This window comes from Chrysemys picta, chromosome 1, assembly GCF_011386835.1.
Source record: "Chrysemys picta bellii isolate R12L10 chromosome 1, ASM1138683v2, whole genome shotgun sequence".
NCBI lineage: Eukaryota > Metazoa > Chordata > Testudines > Emydidae > Chrysemys > Chrysemys picta.
Window position 1 is genome coordinate 297,597,720 of NC_088791.1, and position 17,516 is coordinate 297,615,235.

The window sequence follows — 17,516 nt, forward strand, 5'->3', positions numbered from 1 at the left end:
CTTTCAGTCTTCTAGTTAGAGTGGTTCTTAGATAGTTATCAGTTAGTTAAATACCATTATATTCAGGTATCTGGAAGCTAGTTCCAGCACCAACCTTGGGCTGCGGGGCATGCCGCAAGCCCAGGGTTTCAAAGCTTGCACCACATGCTGCAAGTCTATGCCTAACAGCGACCCCCACGACTCCTGTCTCTGGTGTCTGGGAGAGTCTCATCAGGCAGAGCGCTGCAAAATCTGTAAGGCCTTCAAGACACGCACTAAGAAAGAAAGAAACTTTCACCTTAAGCAGTTGCTCATGGAGGCCGCGTTACAACCACCGGCCCCTGACCAACCAGCACTGGCCCCAGCTTCCTCGGTGCGAAGTGCCCCGGCATCTGTGTGCGACCCGGCACTGCCCAGGCACCGAGACGGGACGACCAACCTCGGCACTGGTCGACCTCTCCTGCACCGACTAAGCGTCACAAGAAAGGGGAAAGAGGGCGCTCTCCCCAAATAGCTACTAGCTGCTCAAAGAAGCTCCCGGCACGCAAAGACAGATTGCAGGCCTGAGCCAAGAACTGGCACCGGTGCCACAGGCCCCGTTGAGTCCAGTACCCAGTGGATTCAGTGCCAAAAAATGTCTGGAGGAGATCCTCGAACACCCCTCCATGCCCAACACTTTCGAGGCAGCGAAAGACCTCATTGAGTTGTTGGCGCCAAATCCCCTCCCGTGCAGGAAGAAGCACAAGAGGGTGCCGTCCAGAGGGAAGCCGGCAATGGTGCGCCGCTCGTGGTCACTGTCTCGGTACCACTCCCGTTCAAGCTCGGCGTCCTGTTATTCCCCAGCACCCGCGACCCACCGCTAGGTTACGGCACTGGAAGCGAACCCACCAGTGGCGCCCGTGGCGACTGCATGCTAGTCCACAACGCCATTGGTCGCCTGGCACCAGAGTGCGGCACCAACAACCTCACCAGCATCGAGTGAGAGGCACCGGTCCCAGTCCCGAGACTCCCAGTACCGTTCGAGGTCCCGGTCAGCCATACACCGCTCCCCAGCTCCGCGGCACCCTGCGGCCACTCAACGTTCGGCATCACCCTGGTCCTCTCTGTTGACAACCTCCAGCTCCGAGGCCGACTCCGGTCACTCCAGCTATAGCAGACATCGAACCATGGCCAGCAGAGAATCCCACTCAGCATGGCAGCCACAATGGCCTCCTTCAGGTCAGTGGCCCTTCTGGACCCCGTGGGCCTACCGCCAGCAGCAGGGCATCACCTCCAGAGCCTCTAGGTCCGGGCAATCCATGCGACACCATTCCAGGTCGCCACACAGGCACGCATTAAGGACAAGGGAGGCCACTTTCTCCAGGCTCCCCCGGACCCTCAAGAGCAACCGGCGCTTCCAGGCCCAATGCCCGAGGCGGTGCCAACCACTGCGACACCTCAAGAGGTGTCAGCCCTGCCGTGCCCTGAAGTGATCCAGGCATATGGGGACACACAGGAGGGTCTAGATGAGGGCAACCAGCAGCACCTCACTTCCTCCTCTTCCCCAGATGAGGTGGTGGCAGGCACATCAGTCTCAGGACCGCCACTGATAGACCACAGGGCTCACCAGGAGCTACTCCACAGGATCACCCGTAATATGGGACTCCAGGCGGAAGAAACAGTCGAGTAGGGGGATCTGTTGGTGGACATCCTGATGCCCGAGGGTCCCTCCTGAGTCACGCTCCCTCTCATAAAGACCATACAGATGAATTACAATGCTATATGGCAGACCCCGGCCTCCATCACACCAACGGCCAGGGAGGTAGAAAGGAAATACTTCGTCCCTTCCAAGGGCTACGAGTTCCTGTTCTGCCATCCAACTCCCTGTCCCCTAGTCATTTCAGCAATCAATGAGAAGGAACAACAGGGCCAACAAGCCTCGGCCCCAAAGGCCAAGGAGTCCAAGCGTTTGGACTTCTTTGGTAGCCTCCAGCTACGCATAGCCAACCAGCAGGCAATCCTTATAGACATAACTTCAACTCTTGGATGGCCGTGTCCAAGTTTAAGGATCACCTGCCCCAGGACTCACACTCTGAGTTTGCGGTGTTATTCGAGGAAAAAAAAGGCGGTGGCTAAGACTTCGTTACAAGCCACCCTCGATTCAGCTGACTCTGTGGCCAGAACCATTGCCTCGGGGGTAGTCATGCAAAGTTCAGTGTGGCTCCAGGCATCAGGCCTCCCTCCAGAGGTCCAGAATACCTTCCCTTTGAGGGCTCGGGCCTTTTCTCAGAGCAAACAGACTCCAGGCTGCACGGCCTTAAGGATTCTAGGGCCATCCTGAAGTCGCCAGGGATGCATACGCCGGCAACCCAGAGAAAGCCCTTCAGGCGAGCCTCCACAGCATTGGCAGTATCAACCCCGCCCCAAACAGGAGCCGTATCGCAGGCGGGGCAGAAATAACAGGTGTAGACAGCAGAATAACGCATCTAACCAAGGCCAGAATAAACCCCAGCCCAGAAACAAGCAAGGGTTTTGAAGGCGCTCCCGAGGACAGTGTACCAACCCAGTTCCCGGATCCATCCCCATGGTTTTTAAACCGGCTATCCCACTTCTACCATGTGTGGTCCCATATAACATGGGACCGCTGGGTCCTACGTACGGTACAGGTGGGATACTCCCTCCAGTTCTCATCCTTCTTCCCTCCCTCCCACCCACCTTCCACGTCCCTCTTCAGGGACCCCTCTCACGAGCAACTCCTTATGCAGGAGGTTCGTTCTCTCCTCGAGATAGGTGCGGTGGAAGAGGTTCCACAGGAACCTCTAAGGGGAAAGGGGTTTTACTCCCATTACTTTCTAATTCCCAAGGCAAAGGGGGGGTCTTTGACCCATTTTAGACCTTCGCAGACTCAACAAATTTATGGTCAAACTTCGGTTTCATATGGTCTCCCTAAGCACTATCATTCCATCATTGGTCCAGGGGATTGGTACGCTGCCCTTGACATGAAAGATGCATACTTCCATATTGCCATTCATCCGGTGCACCGACGCTTCCTCTGGTTTGTCGTAAACCAATATCACTACCAGTTCACGGTTCTCCCGTTCGTCCTGTCCACAGGTGTTTACAAAATGCATGGCGGTGGTAGCGGCCTTCCTGCGGAAAAGGCAAGTTCGAGTGTATCCGTACCTCGACTACTGACTACCGACAGGTCATTCCAAGGAAGAGGTCCAGTCCCACGTGATGATGGTCATGGACGCGTTTCACAGACTGGGGCTCCTCCTCAATGTACCCAAATCGTCACTCATACCTACCCAAAGGATAGAGTTTATAGGGGCAATCCTGGACTTGGTACAGGTGAAAGCGAGCCTTCCAGAGCCCAGGTTCCAAGCCATAGAGCAGATTGTCAAATCAATGCTTCAGTATCCCACCACGACAATCAGGTGTTGCCTGCATCTAATAGGGCATATGGTAGCATGCACGTACGTGGTCAAGCATGCCCGATTGAGACTCAGGCCCATACAAGCGTGGCTCGCACTGTCTTCCCATCCATACCAAGACCCCCAGGACCATGTGGTGACGATCCTGGGACAGGTTCTAGAATCCCTGCTGTGGTGGCTGGACCGACCAGTGGTCTGTGCAGGGGTCCCCTTCGCCAAGCCCAAACCTTCTCTGACGTTAGTAACAAACGTGTCAGATCTGGGCTGGGGCACACACTTAGGGGATCTGAGGACACAAGGCTTGGGGTCGAGGGACAAGATACCTTTCCATATCAACCTGAAGGATCTCAGGGCGTTTCATCTGGCCTGCCAAACCTTTCACGCCACTTTGCAAGGTCACAACATGACTGTCCTGACAGACAACACCACCTCCATGTTCTATATAAACAAACAAGGCGGAGCCCACTCCTCACCTCTCTGCCGCGAGGCTCTTCTTCTCTGGGACTTCTGTATAGCCCGATCCATTCAGCTTGAAGCATCCTACCTTCCAGGGGTACGGAACGAGCTGGAGGATCGCCTCAGCAGGTCATACCACATGCACGAGTGGTCAATCAGATTGGACATCATACAGTCAGTCTTCCAAAAGTGGGGTTATCCCCAAGTATCCTCTTCGCACCAAGAGCAACAGACTGTGCCCTCAGGTCTGCTCATTCCAAAACCACAGTCCAGGCTCAATCGCTGATGCATTCCTAATACCATGGGGCAAGAGTCTGAAGTATGCCTTCCCTCCTATCCTGCTCGTCCACCGGGTCCTCCTCAAAATTCGCAGGGACAGGGCGACGGTAATCATGATCGCCCCGTCTTGGCCCTGGCAGCATTGGTACACAACCCTCCTAGAGCTGTACGTAGATGCCCCGATAGCCCTGCCTCTCCACCCCGGATCTGATCACGCAGGACCACGGGCACCACCTCCACCCGAACCTGCAATCTGTACATCTCATGGCTTGGAAACTCCATGGCTAAATCACATGGAGCACTAGTGCTCTCAGTCGGTGAGACAAATTCTTCTGGGTAGTAGGAAACCTTCCCCTAGGGCTACCTGGCGAAATGGAAAAGGTTTTCCTGTTGGTGTGAACCCAAGCGCCTTCAACCGCTCCAGGCTCCTATCCCAGTTATTTTAGACTACCTCCTACACCTTAAGCAACAGGGTCTATCCCTTTCCTCCATCAGAGTACACCTGGTGGCCATTTCAGCTTTCCATCCAGGGGAGTCTGGGTGCTCGGTGTTTTCAAATCCCATTGTGGGGCGATTCCTCAAAGGGCTGGAGAGGGTGTTCCCATATTCTCACCCACCAGTCCCAACCTGGAACCTGAACTTTGTCCTCTCCAAACTCATGAGCCCACCATTTGAACCCCTGGCCACTTGTTCCCTCCTCTACCTTTCTCATAAGGTGGCGTTCCTGGTGGCCATTACATCGGCAAGGAGGGTGTCCGAGCTGAGAGCCCTCACCTCCGAAACATCTTACACGGTGTTTCATAAGGACAAGGTTCAGCTTAGACCATACCCCAATTTCTCCCCAAGGTGGTCTCTCAATTCCACATAGGTCAGAACATTTGCATACCGGTATTCTTTCCAAAACCTCACACGAGCCCGAGACACCACAGCCTACACACGCTAGATGTCCGGAGAGCCTTGGAGTTCTACATAGAGCGCACAAACCTTTCCGCAAGTCGACCCAATGGTTTGTCGCCATAGCCGACAGAACGAAGGGCCTTCCTGTGTCTGCGCAACGCATATCCTCCTGGATCACAGACTGCATTCACACATGCTATGAGCTGGCCAAGGTCCCAGCCCCAGCGATTACGGCACATTCAACCAGAGTGCAGGCATCTTCGACAGCCTTTCTGGCTCAGGTCCCTGTCCAAAAGATCTGTAAAGCAGCTACCTGATCTTCAGTGCACACATTTACAGCCCACTATGCTGTCAACCAACAGGTCAGAGATGATGCAGTAGTCGGCAGAGGTGTTCTTCAATCAATCGTTCCATGACTCCTACCCTCCTCCAATGGTAAGCTTGGAAGTCACCTAATTGGAATGGATATGAACAATCACTCAAAGAAGAAAAGACGGTTACTTACCTCTCATAACTGTTGTTCTTCAAGATGTGTTGTTCACATCCATTACAATACCCACCCCCCTTCCCCTCTGTCAGAGTCAACAGCAAGAAGGAACTAAAGGGGGGTCAGGCCAGCAGGGTAATATATACACCGCCATAAGGGTGCCACTCTAGGGGGCTCCCCTGCCATCCCGACGGGAGCTGCTAAGGGGAAAAGTTTCCGATGTCCATGCACGCGGCACGCACACACCTAATTGTCATGGACCTGAACAACACATCTCAAAGAACAACAGTTACGGGAGGTAAGTAACTGTCTTTTCTGCGGGGAACGTTCTGCACAAATTTTGCGTTGCGCAGTGGTGCAGAATTCCCCCAGGAGTACATAGAACAAAATACAGTAGCATGCCTCTTGCACAACAAGGATTACCATGAGCTCATCAGAGATGTCTTTTACTTTCTACTTTGGTTCCCCCCTAGAATGTCACATCAAATTCAAACTCTTGGTCTCTATTTGGGAAGCTTTTAAAGGTCTGGACCCGGGATACCTAAAAGACCACCTAGAGCTCTGCGACAAGAACTGGACTTCAGTCAACAACTCTGCTCCTGTGGTACAACATAGCTGTGTACTGCAAGGGTGAGACTTGTTTATGCAGAAGACAGAGCTTTCTCAGAGGACTGATTCAAGATTGCAGAAGAAACTCCTGCAGGATCAAAGAACCACTGCAAACCTCACCACTTTCCATTCAAAGTTCAAATGCACTTTAAACTTACCTTCATTAATAATAACACTGCATACATATGCTTAAAAAAATTAAATGAAAAGAAATCCATGCACAAATTTCCCCTTGGGGAGAGGAAGGAAGAAAGGGCATCACACTCAATAAATGTTAATCATGTCACTTAATGTGCTTCTGGAAGGCACTCAGATACTATGGTGATGGGCACAATACACAATCTTGAATATAAAAGAAGCTTTTTCAGTTTTAGTAATATTAAATGTTACATATAACAATAGATAATAAATGTTCAGACAGAGGCGTGATTTTGTTGTTGTTGATGGTGTCCCTTTAACTTCATGTCTTAACAAGTTTAATAAAAAAACTTTAGAGCCTTGTTAAATAAAAAAAAATTATTCCCAGAATTTATTATACACAAGAATGACAAACAAATGTAACCAGACTGTTCACTTGTATTTTGCCACTAGATGGCTCTGGTTACTTATCTATGTTCTTTGGTTGCAAACAGCTTTGTGTCCGAGGATGGAAGTGATCATGACATTTCCTGTATTTCCAAATACATAGTTTGGTCCCACTTGTAGCCTAACCAGTGAGTTATTGTGACTTTTTCAGAATATTTGTTCAATTACATTTTCTGTTCTGTTTTAGTTGTACTGTTTAGTTATCAGTATTTGCACACAATTGAAGTTATATGACAGAGTTCTTAAATGTTATGTTTCTGTAGATATCAGACATTCAGGCACGGACAGTAGTACTTGCATGGTCCCCTCCATCCAGTGCCATCAATGGGGATGCTGACAAGAATAATGTGCCGGAGGTGTATGTTTATGAAGTTCTGATTTCAAACACCGGAAAAGATGGAAAATACAAAACTGTATATACGTAGGTATTTGTTATCTTTATTAGATTACTGATGCCCTGAACTTTGTACATAAAAGCCTGTTTTAAAAACTGCCTTTTATCTACAGAGTGAGATAATGAGACGTCTCACACAACTTCACTTTTGAGGCAAATTGTTTTAATCAGTAAGATGAAACTGCTTTATTTCCCAAATCTTTACCAATAATTTACTATGTAAAGGCTTGACCCTTTAAGGAACAGAATGCCTTCATCTTCTACTGACTGTGCTTCTGTTGACTAAAATGGAAGTTAAGGTTTCTGAAATGATACAGTATCAGAGCAAAATCTTTTTTATTTACTTACTTCAATTTGTACTACTACTACTATCACCAAAACACAGGTACCTTTCCAAGGTTCTGGGACCCCGTGACAGTCTTTTTTAACTTTTTATTACTTCCAGAACACAATACCCTGACAACAGCGAAATGTAAGCAAAACTTAAGCCTCACCAACAGAATCCTAGACCCTTGCAACTCTTTCCCTAAAACAAAGGGAGAAGAGATGAGCCTTCACAACATAATCTAAAAGCTACCCAAACCAGGCTAATGGACACCTTCTTGGGGGCTGCACTTCTTGCTTGCCTCTCGCAAGTAGGAATATGCAGAGGCCACCTCAAAGAATAAAAAAAGTATTTACCATAGTAATTGTGGTTATTCAAGTGTGTTGTCTCTATGTGTGCACACTACCTGCCACCATCCCCTCTTCCTCAAATGGGACTTTTGGGTTTAATGGAAGGAATGTGGCTACACTGCCCTTTTAAAGCCTCATTCTGAATGTACAGTGGTGTGAGAACTAGTTATATAAATTGAAGTAACTGGGGCTCATTCAGCCCCAGTAAGAACTATTCCAGGTGTGCCGGTGTTCCCACAAATGTGAATATACTGTGGCAGCTCTCTTGAAGAATCAGTTACTATTTTAAGTAATGATTTTATTTACCTCAGGGAGGTGTGAAAATCAGTGTTGATAAAGCGTTTATGTACATGTTTAGTATTTTAAGATATTATTGTCATATAGTGTCCACCTAAGGATGGGACTCAAATTATATCTCACACATTAGGTGACCTAGTAAAGTGGAGGACAATCTTTTTTATATAAAAGAACTGGAAACCAAAAGATAAATACATCTTTAATAAAGCACCACTAAATATACTAGAACAACAAAGCACTAGGAAATAGCGGGAAACAATCCTGCACTGCAAGGTGGATTGATTAGATTATTTCCATCTTTAATTTCTATTATTCTGAGACAATATTTTAAACAAAATTGTACTTCTTTCCAGTGGAGAAAAAACTAGTGTTACCATAAATGATCTCAGGCCAGCAACTGATTACCATGCAAGGTAAGTACCCTTCTTTTTATCTATTAAATGCAATGGAAATTTTTAAAGTAACTTTCCAAATTTGAAACTATTCATTGTAATTAGTATGTATAACAGTATGAACACAGTAACTGACTTTGATATCTTCAGTCTTTACCACCAGACATGCTGCTCTTCCCCTGATGATCACTGTAATTTATGAACTAGCCACAGTTGAAATGTTGATACTCTCAAATGAAGAGTAATGAACTCTTTCTCCCTGAGGTCCAAGACTGGCAGACTCTGGAAGCCAGTTGTGGCGCCCACTACACCATGCTCCCTCCTCACTTCATACAGGACGCCCCTGACATTCTCCCTTCCTTCCTTTTATGGCAGGGTTGGCACAGGAGGTGAAGGAGCCATTTCTGCCAGGTTTCCACCAATGGAGAGCTCACCTACACAAGGGGAATTCTCCACTGGCTATTTCTGGACATTTTAAGGCCACTTTGTACAATTTACACAGTGTGGTAGCGGGCAAGAAAATCTGACCGATTATGCACTGTTACAAGGGTCCCTAGTTCACTATAATTCTGCAGCTCCAGCAAAAACTGCTGCACAATTCATGGCCCATGGAAGCAATGGCAGAGGGTGGGGAGAAGATGCCATGCTTGGTTCCTTTTCCTCTCTCTCTATCTCTCTCTCTTGTTTCTAATTTAGATGCTAGTTAATGAGACTTCAGACTAACAAAAGGAGGTGGAGAATACACATTTAACTGGATAAATATGTATTTAAGTGCCTAACATTAGGTATCCAGGCATGAACATTTTGGCCTAAGTATGAAACATGAAGTCCTTAAACCACAATGGTTTTTAGGTTTTTCTCTAATTAATGCAGGTAGGTGGTCAATAATAAAGACCAAACTTGAAGTTATGATATGTTATGTTTTTCTTTCTGGTGTTGCACAAATTGTGAAAATTGGTGGAAGTTGCTTAAATTCTTTCATGTATCTGATATTCTGAATATCAATACATCTCATAATGTCTCTTTTTTAAATAATTGGCATTTACTGTTCTTGTAGTTTACTGCATATTTATGGAATGTGTACAATATTAATCTGCTAATATCTGAAAACAAAATTTGGAGGTTGACCAATAAATTTCAGTGTTTTTGTACACTTTTACCTTTGGATAATTTTTTTTTAATACATTGGTCGCCATTAAAAGTCCACCATTAGTCGAAAATAACCACCATTAACGTTACCTGCGGTTATCACATAGTGGTATCCAGTATACTGCAAGAGGATAACTGTGGTTTCTCATATATAACTATAGGGAGGGTAATTGTTGACTGATGGGAGCCACTATTTATGTATATCCAAAGCAGTGTATTGCATTTCCCCTTTTCATAAATTGTATTGAGCAGAAATTTTCCACCTTTTTTTATTATTTACTTTTAACTATAACATTTGGAGGGGATGGGAATATGCTGTTTTTTGAACGTTGTAAACTCAAAATATTGTTCAGGTTCTACGGAAATTGTATCTTTACATTCTGAAACAAAATGTTATTGACCTCTTTTACTATTCTAGAGTCCAAGCAGAATGCAACTGCATAAAGGGAAGCCCTTCAGAAGCTGAGAGTTTTACAACAATGAGCTGTGAACCTGATACTCCAAATCCTCCAAGGATAACTAACCGGACCAAAAATTCTCTCACTCTGCAATGGAAGGTAAGACTTGTTTTAAATGACCCCAGAATGAGATTTAATACCTGCTTTAAGTGCAAATCTCAGTATAACCTTAAGTGTGGAATTACAGTAGTTGGGAGTAATGCAATATTGAATCAACCCCAAAGGATGTTTTCAAAGTTTATTATTGCATTCATTTTTATGTGTTATTTTTTTCAGTGACCATCAGCAACTATTTATATTGTAAAATATTTATCAAATGAATGCTTCAGTATCTAAGCTTTTGCATTTGAAAAAGAAATTTATAAATTTTGGTGTTGAGACTCCTAAAAACATGAACCCAAGTATAAACTAAGTGTTATCTTTGTGAGACTGCAGACATTCTGAACCAATAGCCTAAAGAAACATAAATTGCTCTGTTCATCTCAGTTGAATTGTTCACACTCTGAAACTTAAAGATGGCCAACTTAAGTGTCAACATAGCTAAATAAATCGCCACTGATCATTTTAGCAGTAACATCCAGCTAAAGTAAAAAGTGGAGTTGAGGACAAATAGATATGTCACTTAAAGTTTCAGCTTTTAAAATTTAAATAAGAACTTGTCTCGTCATTGGCAGATTATTTCAAAATCTAAAACATGGACTATTTTTTAAATGACTTATTGATGTGCAGTATTTTTGATTATTAAAACTTAGTCAAAACCATTTCTATTTGCACTTCAGTGTCTGTACAGTATATTTTTGTCAAATTAATTTGTTACAAAATGTATTTTACAAAGACTATTGTGCATTTAACTGAATTTATGTTGATTCTCTGTTTTCAGCAGAAAATGGGGTGTACAACCTATTTTTGTAGGAGTAAGTCACTTATGGAAAATAGTTCCTGTCCTATGGACTTTCGTAGGCCTGGAGGAGTATTTTGGCCGCTTTTCAGGATTCAAAGATAAATGCACAAAAATCAGAAAAAGAACAAGTTAAGGCTGTCATAATCTATAGGTTTTTTTTTTAAATGTAGTAAAGAAAATGTAATAGGCAAGATCATCAGCCATCACGCTAAGAAAATCTCTGTGGTCGTAGTTTGGCTCTTGTTGGAATTATTATTATTAATACATAGTATTGCCACATCACCAATTCAACCATAAATTCCTTTATTAAATCTAAAGGCCAAATGGTATTTGTACAGCTGCTCTAAACATGTCTAAAATGCCTACATAATAAGCAGTTCTTCTTCGAGTGCTTGCTCATATCCATTCCATTAGGTGTGTGCGCGCCGCGTGCACGATCGTCGGAAGATTTTTACCCTAGCAACACCGGCGGGTCGGCTGTGGAGCCCCCTAGAGTGGCGCCTTCATGGCGCTGAATATATACCCCAGCCGACCCGGCGCCTCCTCAGTTCCTTCTTACCGCCCCTGACGGTCGTTGGAACTGTGGAGCGCTGCTTAGCTGTTCTCCACTCTCCCTAGCTTAGTTCGTTATTCGCAGTTATAGTTATAGTTATAGTCCTAGTGTTTATAGTTAAATAGTTCAATAGTTTTAAGAGTTGTCTAGTTGTTATAATAGTTCAGGGGATTAAGGGGGTCGTCTCCCCCTTTCTCCCCCGGCCGCGGGGCCGGGCTCATGCCCAACGCTCCCGGCTTCAAGCTGTGCGCCTCCTGCGCTAAGCCTATGCCCACGAGCGACCCGCACGATTCCTGTCTGAAGTGCCTGGGAGAGTCCCATCAAACAGATAAGTGCAAGATCTGTAAGGCCTTCAGACCAAGGACCAAGAAGGAGCGGGACTTTCGGCTCCGGCAACTCCTGATGGAGGCGGCACTTAGTCCGGACGCTCCATCTACAAGTCAGGCCCCGGCACCTAGCGCCTCGGTGCGCAGTGCCCCGGCGGCACCGGCCATGACGACCACGCGAGTGGCGTCAGATGAGCCTTCCCGGCACCGGACCTCGTCGGCACCGCAAGCACAGCAAGTGCCTCGGCGCCGGTCATTATCCCCAGGGCATAAGAAAGCCCATAAGACGGGGACCTCCGTGCCGAAGACGCTGGCTCCCCCAGTGCCGGGGGTAGAGCCGCGTACGCCGGTGGAGCACCGGAAACAGGTGCCTCCAGCACCGTCGACTCCGGCGCCGAGGCCGTTGAGTCCGGTGCAGACGGCGTCTCCACCGAGGCCGGCGGTGATACAGTGCCTCCCGTCGACGCCAGAGACCTTCGCGGCGGCGAGAGACTTAATAGCTCTCACGGAGCCGGCACCGCCTCAACCACCGGCACCGACGGCACCGTTGCCTCGCCCGGTCCAGTCGAGGGGGAAACCTGCCTTGATGCGCCCTCCATCGCAAGGGCTGGAACCTCGGCACCGATCCAGGTCCCGAAGCAGGTCCCCACGCCGCTCGCAGTCCCGGCACCGAATATCACCTCGGCACCGGTCGTACTCGCGGCCAAGATCTTCGCGGCACCGCTCTACGTCTCGGCACCGCTATGATCGTCGGCACCGATCAACGTCGAGACGTAGTTCTCGGCACCGCTACGGTCGACGCTCGACGTCGAGAGGCCGCTCCCGGTACCGGGCATACTCCAGGTCCTCGTCGAGGTCCAGATCCGACTCCCGGCACCGACGAGGTCATCGGCACCGGTCGCGGTCCCGGCACCGATCGCCGGCACCGCGTGGAGATAGATCATCTCCAGACCGGCACCGTGCGGCACCGCAGCCCACGGGAATCGTCTCGACGCTCTCGGCACCGCCATGGCCATCGAGATCGGGGTCTCGCTCCTCGGAGGACCTCTCGAGATCGGCATACCCCCCTCAGGGGCAAGCCGAGGAACAGGACTTGGGCCATTGGCAGAACATAACAGAGGACCATTCTCATGGCCCATCTCACTGGTCGTTTTGGACCCCGTGGGCGTACCATCAGGCGCAAGGGGCTCCAGTTGCTTCGACCTCTCGCTCCGGTCACTCTGTTAGAAGGGCCCCGGAGTCCACCATCTCTCGGCCTCCGCCAGGGGGCATGGAGGCTTCCGTGCCCGCACCACCTGACGCCCTTGACTCAAGCGCAGGTGATGCTCCGGCCCAGGAGCAGGGAGACCAGGACCCTCCCTTGGATCCTGTTCCACCGGAGGCATCTTCCTCTTCCTCTCCGGATGAGGCAGTGGCGGGCACATCGTGCACAGGTCCACCTCCAATAGATCTTCGGGCTCACCAAGATCTTCTGCGTCGGATGGCCCGTAATATGGGCCTGCAGGCGGAGGAGATAGTGGAGGTGCACGACCCCATCGTGAATATCCTCGGAGCGGATGCCCCATCGAGGGTGGCGTTACCCCTGATCCGCACGATACAAGCCAATGTATCTACGATATGGCAGACTCCTGCCTCTATCCCACCCACAGCGAGAGGGGTGGAAAGGAAATACTTTGTCCCGTCTAAAGACTACGGGTACTTGTATACCCACCCCCAGCCGTGTTCACTGGTGGTGGCATCAGTGAACGCAAGGGAGCGCCACGGTCAGCAGGCCGCAGCGCCCAAATCGAAGGAGGCTAAGCGCCTCGATTTATTCGGCCGTAAAGTTTACTCAGCCGGAGGGCTGCAACTTAGAGCGGCTAATCAACAGGCGCTCTTGAGCCGCTATAGCTTTAACTCCTGGAACTCTCTGGGGAAGTTCAAGGAGTTGGTTCCCCAAGAGTCCAGGGAGGAGTTTGGAGCCCTGGTGGAGGAGGGTAAGAAGGTGGCTCGGACCTCCTTACAGGCCTCCTTAGACATAGCGGACTCTGCTGCGAGAACCCTGGCCTCAGGTATCGCTATGCGGAGGATCTCCTGGCTCCAGGTTTCGGGTCTGCCTCAGGAACTGCAGCAAACCCTGCAGGATCTGCCCTTTGAAGGACAAGGGCTGTTTTCAGAAAAGACGGACTCTCGCCTGCAGAGCCTCAAGGACTCCAGGACGATCATGCGTTCCTTGGGGATGCATGTTGTGGGCCCTCAGCGCAGGCCATTTAGACCGCAGCCTCAGCGCTTCTACCCCCCCCCCCGCCTCGTCAGAGACAGGACTCGACCCGGAGGCGAGGGCGAGGTGGTAGAAGAAGGTGGACCGGCCCTCAACCTGGTCAGAACCAGGGGCCACCTAGACCACCTTCAGGGCCCAGGCAGAACTTTTGAAGGTGCGGTCGAGGACGGCGCCCCAGTCATCCCACAGGATCCAGCCCCATCCTTTCGGGATCGCCTTTCCCATTTCCACCGTGCCTGGTCCCTTATAACTTCGGACCGTTGGGTCCTTCGCACGGTGGACAGGGGATATGCTATCCAGTTTTCTTCAATTCCCCCCTCCTCCTCCCCTTCCCCGTCCCTCTTCAGGGACCCTTCTCACGAGCAACTTCTTATACAGGAGGTTTCCACGCTCCTTGCTATGGGGGCCATAGAGGAGGTTCCAGTGGAGTTAAGGGGCAGGGGATTCTATTCCCGTTACTTCCTCATTCCCAAGTCCAAAGGAGGTCTGCGACCCATCTTGGACTTGCGCGGACTCAACAAATTCGTAGTAAAGTTGAAGTTCCGCATGGTCTCTTTGGGGACCATTATCCCTTCCCTCGATCCTGGAGACTGGTTCGCCGCCCTCGACATGAAAGATGCATACTTTCACATCGCAATTTACCCGCCTCACAGACGCTTCCTGAGGTTCGTGGTAAGCAAGGTGCACTACCAATTTGCAGTCCTTCCCTTCGGCCTATCCTCGGCCCCAAGGGTATTCACGAAATGTATGGCTGTCGTGGCAGCGTACCTTCGTCGGCAAGGGATACAGGTGTTCCCGTACCTAGACGACTGGCTGGTACGCGGTCGCACCAAAGAGCAAGTTCGAGCTCACGTCCACATAATAGTGCACACATTCAACAAGGTGGGCATCCTACTCAACAAGGACAAATCCACTCTAGAACCTACCCAGAGAATAGAATTCATCGGCGCAGTTCTAGACTCCAGGCGGGCACAAGCCATCCTGCCAGACAACCGCTTTTGCACCATCACGAGCCTCATTCAAGGGCTCAAGGCCTTCCCAACTACCACGGTGAGGTCGTGCCTTACCTTGCTGGGTCACATGGCTTCCTGCACGTACGTAACCAGGCATGCCAGACTTCGGCTTCGCCCACTCCAGACCTGGGTGTCATCAATATACCGCCCACATCGGGACAGCCTGAACATGGTGGTCACGGTCCCGAACTCGGTCCTGACCTCCCTCACCTGGTGGCTAGATCGCAATGTGGTTTGCGAGGGGATGCCGTTTCACGCCCCACAACCCTCTCTGCACCTGGTCACAGATGCTTCATCTCTGGGTTGGGGCGCCCATCTCAACGAACACCATACCCAGGGCCTGTGGACTGCACCTCAGCTAGCCCTGCACATCAATGTTCGGGAACTGATGGCGGTGCGCCTGGCGTGCCAGGCATTTCTCAACCTCCTACGTGGCCGCTGTGTGCTAGTTCTCATCGACAACACCACGGCCATGTTTTACATCAACAAGCAAGGAGGAGCACGTTCGTCAATTCTATGCCAAGAGGCCATTCGCCTGTGGGACTTCTGCATCGCCCACTCAATCCATCTCATGGCATCGTTCCTCCCTGGAGTCCAGAACACTCTGGCGGACCGACTCAGCAGGTCCTTTCAAACACACGAGTGGTCTATCCGTCCGGACATCATACATTCCGTTTTCCAGAAGTGGGGGTTTCCCCAGATAGACCTGTTTGCATCTCGAGACAACAGGAAGTGCCACGTGTTCTGCTCCCTGCAAGGTCGAGCTCCGGGCTCCCTCTCGGATGCGTTTCTCCTTCCCTGGAAAGACCACCTGTTTTATGCCTTCCCTCCGTTTCCTCTGGTTCACAAGGTACTGCTCAAATTGCGCAGAGACCAGGCACAGGTGATTCTGATCGCCCCAGCGTGGCCGAGACAACATTGGTACACCACGCTGTTGGAGCTCTCGGTTCGGACACCGATCCCGCTTCCATTATGCCCGGATCTCATCTCTCAGGACCACGGCCGCCTGCGTCACCCCGACCTGCAATCACTCCACCTCACGGCGTGGCTGCTCCATGGTTCACCCAGGCAGAGCAGCAGTGCTCGCACTCTGTCCAACAGATTCTGCTGAGCAGTAGGAAGCCGTCAACACGAACCACATACTTGGCCAAGTGGAAGCGGTTCTCCTGTTGGTGCGAACAACGAGCCACGTCCCCGTTACAGGCACCTATTCCTCTCATATTGGAATATCTCCTCTCCCTAAAACAGCAAGGGTTGGCGATATCTTCAATTAGAGTTCACCTGGCCGCTATATCGGCCTTTCACCCAGGGGATCTCGCGTCTTCGGTATTCTCTAACCCGATGGTCGTTAGATTCCTCAAGGGCTTAGACCGGATGTACCCACAACAACGTCAGCCCGTTCCGACGTGGGACCTCAACCTGGTTCTCTCCAAGCTCACAGGTCCTCCATTCGAGCCACTGGCCACCTGTTCACTTCTGTACCTATCCTGGAAGACAGCCTTCCTCGTAGCCATCACCTCAGCAAGGCGCGTTTCTGAACTCAGGGCGCTTACATCCGAGCCCCCTTACACAGTTTTTCATAAGGATAAAGTGCAGCTTCGTCCACATCCTGCCTTTCTCCCTAAGGTGGTTTCTCCTTTTCATATCAACCAGGATATATTTCTCCCGGTCTTTCATCCTAAACCACATGCCACTCGCCAGGATGAACGTTTGCATTCTCTGGACGTACGCAGGGCCCTGGCCTTCTATATTGACCGCACAAGGCACTTTAGAAAGACGACGCAACTCTTCGTTGCAGTGGCCGACCGAATGAAAGGCTCACCGGTCTCCTCACAACGCCTATCCTCCTGGATTACGTCTTGCATCCGGACTTGCTACGACCTGGCAGGTGTCTCAGTACCACACCTCACCGCTCACTCCACGAGGGCCCAAGCTTCCTCGACTGCTTTCCTGGCACAAGTTCCGATCCAGGACATTTGTAGAGCGGCGGTTTGGTCATCAGTCCACACGTTTACAGCTCACTATGCACTAGTGCAGCAGTCCAGGGATGATGCTGCCTTCGGATCAGCGGTTTTGCACACAGCAATGTCTCACTCCGACCCCACCACCTAAGTTGGGCTTGGGAGTCACCTAATGGAATGGATATGAGCAAGCACTCGAAGAAGAAAAGACGGTTACTCACCGTTGTAACTGTTGTTCTTCGAGATGTGTTGCTCATATCCATTCCAAACCCGCCCCCCTTCCCCGCTGTCGGAGTAGCCGGCAAGAAGGAACTGAGGGGGTGCCGGGTCGGCTGGGGTATATATTCAGCGCCATGAAGGCGCCACTCTAGGGGGCTCCACAGCCGACCCGCCGGTGTTGCTAGGGTAAAAATCTTCCGACGATCGTGCACG

At 49.9% G+C, this 17,516-nt stretch overlaps 1 protein-coding gene across 10 annotated transcripts in view; it reads left to right on the plus strand.

The window, feature by feature from the left end:
- Positions 1–17,516, plus strand: part of FNDC3A (fibronectin type III domain containing 3A) — a 195,462-nt gene that overhangs the window by 131,205 nt on the left and 46,741 nt on the right. For all 10 annotated transcript variants that reach the window (XM_065581235.1, XM_005287137.5, XM_005287136.5 and 7 more), the window contains 3 exons: positions 6,969–7,126; positions 8,425–8,484; positions 10,031–10,169. In XM_065581235.1, the coding sequence (XP_065437307.1) occupies positions 6,969–7,126; positions 8,425–8,484; positions 10,031–10,169 (357 nt within the window). The remainder of the gene's footprint in view (positions 1–6,968; positions 7,127–8,424; positions 8,485–10,030; positions 10,170–17,516) is intronic.